Consider the following 6000-nt stretch of genomic DNA (forward strand, 5'->3'; position numbering starts at 1 on the left):
AGCCATTGTCACACAATTGTATCTCTTATTATTAATTGAGTTTTTATCATCTAATCATGTCAAATTTCCTTAATATTTTTGATATTTAAATTCTTCATATTAAGTATCTTCAACAATTGTTTTATTAAGTGATTAAGTGTTCAACACTTAACAAAGTCCAATCAATGCATCTCATAAAAACATCCAACACTAACAACTTTTGGACAAAATCGATCGACTAGCGACGACTATTCATATGCTTATTGGCTAGTTGCCTATACAATGACTATGGTGTTGTAACCCTTCATCGGTTGACAATAAGCATTGACCGACAAATGTTGGTGGTTTGGGACAATATTTATATATCCTTAGAACACAAGTCAACTTGTGGGTAATGGGTGAAAATACATATTACCTACCTTAATGGTTGGGATCTGAGTTTGATGTTTATTGTAATATTGTTGGCGTGCAAAAGGAGGTTTGCCTTACATATTGGGTGTGGATTCTTCATCTTCTATGGATTAATCATTCCTATACATGAATCCATGAACAAAACGTCATAAAGATGAATTGCTACAGTAAAAGGGGATAAAAAAAATTGTCTCCATCCCTTGCTATGCATTTTTCTGCAAAACGTTTGATTAGCCCAATCTTCGACCTAGCCTCGAACACGTTCTCGACGTCTTGTCAATGGCTAGCTTAATCTCCGCATTCTTCTCCTCTTTGTTTCGATAAGGTTTACAGTTAACCTAATCTCTCCAGCCTAATCCTTGGGCACGATTTCCGGGCGATGGGATTTGTAGCTGTGCTAGGCACACACAGGACACACGTGGAAAGCTATAGCCTCTTTCCGACCAAGGATATGGGCAAGTTAAGAATCACGAGAAGCCCGAAACTCAACGAATTTGCCCGCCCGAGTCGCATGTAAAACGAATCTTGTTGTCCCAGGCCTTAGGGTCTCCAGTGTCCTTCGTCTTGGTTCTTGGAGCCAACGACCATGTGACACGTGCCAAAGCAAGACACGTATGTGCACGTGCGTCTATACACATACATACGTACGTACATACATACATACATACATACATACATACATACATACATACATACATATGTACATACATACGTACGTACGTACATACATTGTATGTATGTATGTATGTATGTATGTATGTATATGTGTATATATACACGCGTAGCCTTCTGCCTTCTTGTCTGCTACCTGCCTGCCTGCATCATTTCTTCCCCTTAGATTCTTGATCTTTTTTTTGCCTTGGTCTGCAGGGCGACGATGAGGACATAGCCTGCAGCAGCAGCTGCAGGAGGAGGAGGAAGAAGAGGAGGGGTAGAACAGGAAGAACGAGAGCAGAGAAAGAAAGAAAGAAGTTTGAATGAAGGAAGCCCGGCAGGCAGGCAGCAAGAAGAACAACAATCAATAAAGAAAGGGATAAGGAAGAAGAAGGATAATATCAATAGAAAAGATAAAAGGAGTAATTTGAAGGAAGAAGGAAGGGCGGACGACACAAGAAAGATAGATAGAAGATTGAAGAAGAAGGAAGAGAGCAACCGGAGAAAGAAAGAAAGACGGAAGAAGCTCTTTTGAATTACACGATTCATCATGGTACGTTGGCCTGATTCCTCGTTACTCTTGTGAGTTTTTTGTGTTAATTTGAAAGATGAAAGAAGGTGTAAGCTTTTTGAATTCCTTGATTCATTTTTGTATTCCTTATCATCCATCATCCATCCGAGAGTGAGAGAGAAAGAAGTTGCGAATTTCTTGATACATTGGTATATACGTTATTGTATATAAGCATTCTTTCTTGATAGTCTAAGATTTTGCATTAAGATAGAAAAAGCAGCCATGCTTTACTGGAGCTCTGAAAGAGACCGAGGGAGTTCCATAATTCATTAGAGTATGAAATAATTCTTCGTTAATCTTCTGATATTGGTGTTAAGATAGAGACAGAAAGCAGCAGAAATTGGTTGTAGTCTGAGAAGGGGGGGTGGGAGAGAGACATAAATGCTGCCAATACCTTGATTCAATACGTTATGTGCGCATTCTTGGTTGAACTTCTGAAATTTTGTGTTGATGTATGCCTAGAAATCAGCGTTTTATGCTATCCGAGCTAGAAAGAATCATTTTTATTATTGTAAATCCAGAAGGCACCATTTTTCTGTTAATATAGATCTTGAAAAGACCTTTCTGGGGATTAATGTACACCTAGAAAGAATATTTTTGTATTAATATAGGGTACTGTTAATTTTAGAAACTAAACAAAAGATGTTATTGTTGCAGAGCCCCAAACTACCTCAACCAGCAGTATTCGGTGCAATGGTGCATGCAGGTGCACCATCAAGTTCCTCATCACAGAAGGGAGCCATTGTGGCTTCCACACCTCAAATTAGCAACAATGACAATGTGGTCTACCATGATACCAAATCAGGACGCATCTCGCCTAACTCTGCCTCATCCAATGGACACCATCATATTGTTAACCATAATAACCAAACAAATAATGGTATTAATGGTAATGGTAATGGTAGTTTTAACAATTATGGTATGGTCAGTAGCTCTTCCATGCCTTTGAATGAGAAGGCGGAGGCATTTGCTCAAGCTCACCGCTTCCGTGTTGATGCTGAAGCTAATGCTTACCGCGATGCTGAGTCAAGGAAAGTAGAGGCCCGTGCGCACAAAAACCTTGTAAGTTAAATATCCAGTTTTTTCGTTCTTTTGTACAAATTTTCACGCTGTGAGTGCACATAGGAACCTTGTAACTAACATAAAACAACCTCACATGTAGTTCTTCTCTAAGGTTTAGTGGGAATGCACAAGAAATATATATCTGAGACATAATGATGAGAATGCACATAAAAACATTTTAAATAATTGTTGTTCAGTTATTTAGTATGTTTCAGATTGTCTATTAGATAATTTTTCTTTTTCCCCCCTTAATGAGTTGTCTACATATCCATATTCATCAAGTTTTTTGGATAGTTCTCTATCCCAAGAAGAGACTTTTTATGCTAAATGCATTTGTAATATGTGCTTTAGATTGTTAGTTTGCTCTTTGAAATTGAAGATCCCGTTTGAATGTTTTTTTTATCAGGCAAAAGCAGAAAGGCAAAGACTTCATGATGAATCACGAGCTTTTGAAGCTAAACAAAGAGAAGAGCAGAGAGCTGAGCAAGTGCTCCGAATTGCTGCGGTTTGTATATCGAATGCCATATGTACATGGGATGAAATTCCAGATTGCCTAACAAATCTTTAAAATTGGTCCAAATATATTGTTCCATACAACGTAGCAATATATGCTCTAGATACATATAATAATATTCCATAAGATATAGTAATAAGTACATTTGAGAACCGTTCATTAAAAGCATAATAATCATATTTGAACTTTTTTTCAGGTGAAGGCCGAGAAAGTTATCGCAAAAGCCCGCGAGGAAGCCAACAGAATAAACTCTCGAGCTCATGAAGAGGCTGAGAAAGCTATTGCGGATGCATATACAAGAGCTGAATGTGTAGGTGTAATCATAATACAAGCATTAATGCCATAGTTTAATAATATACGATATGTAGTGGGGAAAAACTTTGGTACACCGCGAGTTTTTCTTTACTCCCCTGAATTTCGTTGAGTTTTAATCATCTATGAAATGCCCTTGCTCAACCCCCCAAAAAGAGCAATGATGTGCTATTTGGAAAGGTTAACCGAGGGCGTTTGAAAAAATAACCACATCTGAAATGCATTTGGGGAAATAAAGAAAAACTCGGGTATTTCAGAGTTTCGGGCAATGATTTTTCAAATGAATTGATTCAGTATTGGCTAAAACACCGCATGGGTTTAGTGCAAGGCAGAGATCGAGGAGACCAAGAAGAAAGAGCTGGCAGAGATCACAGATCGTGTGCAACATATGATTGCTGTGGGTGAGCTACCTGCCATTGAATACAAAGGGGTTGTCCAAAGAATGAAAGCAAGCTTTGTCTGCCATACGTAAAACAACGGCGTTTCTCTCTCAAAAATTGATAGTAACTTGTCCCACAAAAATGCATGAAGGTAATGTATGTGAAGGAGAAATTTTGATGTTGGCAAAGAAAATTTCTTGTCCATTTCAGTATGTTTGTAGACATAGAGCAAGCATGAAATGGATGTGAGAAATTAAACAATGGTCTACTAGACACATGGGAAACAGCCCTATGCTCTATGGACTCAAATTTCTTACTAAAGTTAGCGTTAAATTTTGGGAACAAGTGGAATGAAATGGACAAAATGCGAAAGAAAATTAACCTGTCTATCTTTTTACCAGAACTCATTATGCTATTGTTGGACATGAGTAAAATAGTAGCTCTCAAAAGAGTCTCGCAAATTTATGTGAGCCAAGTCTATTGTAACATGAAAAATATAAATATTGATTCAGTAAAACTAAATTTCTCACCTCCAAAACCAGTAGGCATGTTGGGAAGATGAAGAATGTTAGAACATTACATTTAGAAAGGTTACGAAATGATGTGTTTTTGTGCAATCGCGTTAAGATTTTTTAGATGAATTGGTGGACAACTGCCATGGAGAAATTTAAACCCTTACATCAACACATTGACACTCTAGTACTAGCAATTAGGGTTTATGTGGATCTTTAAGAAAGAATATTAGGCATCCTCAAGTCATCATACCCAAAAAACATTGCCCACCATTGCTTGTATGACAGGTAGATGAGAATATTAGATGAGAATATTATCTTGTTCTGACACATGATGCCACGACAATAAACCATGCATCATATACCCATCTTTCACAATTTCATTCCCCACCAATTTTGGAATAGGAACCCAAACAATAGGCAATACGTATAATGGTCACCAGATATATTCAATCATATGTAGGAGATGTATGATCTCTCTCTCTCTCTCTCTCTCTCTCTCTCTCTAACACAATACTAGGTAAAAATGCCAAAATGTATCTAATCTCATCTACTACCCCATGAGCTAATCTAATCTCACACAAGTTAGAGTTTAGGGTTTCAAGTTCAAACTTGCTCACACAACTTAGGTCTTGAGGTGGAAGGTATGTTATGAAACATTGTGGAGGATGAGTATCACTTATCGCATGCTCAACATATGAGGAATTTCGTGAGAAATATGATGACTTATTAGATGGGCATGATAACATAAGTGACATATTTTTTATTTTTTATTTTTCCAAAAATGTAATTGACATATTCAAATGTCAACCAAGAAGGGTGAGCACATTTGTGTGCATTATTTTCACATAAGAGTAGTTTAAGAAAGCTTGCGACATTTTATTGCTGTTTTGTGGACTTTAAGAAAGTTTGTGACATTGTACCAAGGAGTGAGCTTTGGAAAATATTGATAGAGATTGGCATGCCATTAGATTGTAAACCCTTTGTAGCACGATTGTGTGAGAATGTTAGGTGCCAATTGAAAAGGGATTGTGGTTTCTCGAAGTACTTATTGAGCAATACAGGGGTCAAGCAAGGGGTGCCCACTCTTTTCTGCACTCTTTGGTCTATGCATCAATAAACGTGAAGAAATAGTGAACAAGGCTATAAAAGAAAAGATGGATTGGATTGTCCAAATTTCATGCATGAGCTTATTTTTATACTCTTGTATGTTGGTGATGTCGTTTTTTTATTATTTTCATATAATTTGGATGACATGCAACACCTACTTGATGTATTGGACACATTTTGCCAAATCAGTGGGCTAATTATTGTTACCATGGACACAACAAAAATGATGGCAATAAAGGTAACACAACCAAGATACTACCCCACTTTTAATACAAGGGAGAGCTAATACAACTGGTGCAAAGCTTCAAATGTCTTAGCATTAACCTCCATCAACAAATAGGTGGAATATGTGCTATTACTCTAGATTGCAAGCGGGAAGATATAATTATTATATGATTGAGCATCAATGCAACCAAAGTGATACTCAAGGATGGGAAGTAAGATTGATGCTATTCAATGCCATAGTGGTCCAAGTGTTGCTCTATGGAGTGGAGG

General features: G+C 37.4%; 1 protein-coding gene across 1 annotated transcript; it reads left to right on the forward strand.

The window, feature by feature from the left end:
- The first annotated feature begins 1300 nt into the window (after positions 1–1300).
- On the forward strand, positions 1301–4339 carry LOC147864451 (uncharacterized). Its single transcript, XM_087319222.1, has 5 exons — positions 1301–1597; positions 2273–2677; positions 3084–3182; positions 3388–3501; positions 3826–4339. The coding sequence occupies exons 1-5, from the start codon at positions 1595–1597 to the stop codon at positions 3973–3975; spliced, it is 771 nt and encodes a 256-aa protein (XP_087175348.1). The 5' UTR covers positions 1301–1594; the 3' UTR covers positions 3976–4339.
- The last annotated feature ends 1661 nt before the right edge of the window (positions 4340–6000 follow it).

Source organism: Azolla caroliniana, unplaced genomic scaffold (genome assembly GCF_043228905.1).
Source record: "Azolla caroliniana isolate FFs.n. ecotype wild unplaced genomic scaffold, voAzoCaro1.0.p SCAF_5, whole genome shotgun sequence".
In the NCBI taxonomy this organism is placed as follows: Eukaryota; Viridiplantae; Streptophyta; class Polypodiopsida; order Salviniales; family Salviniaceae; genus Azolla; species Azolla caroliniana.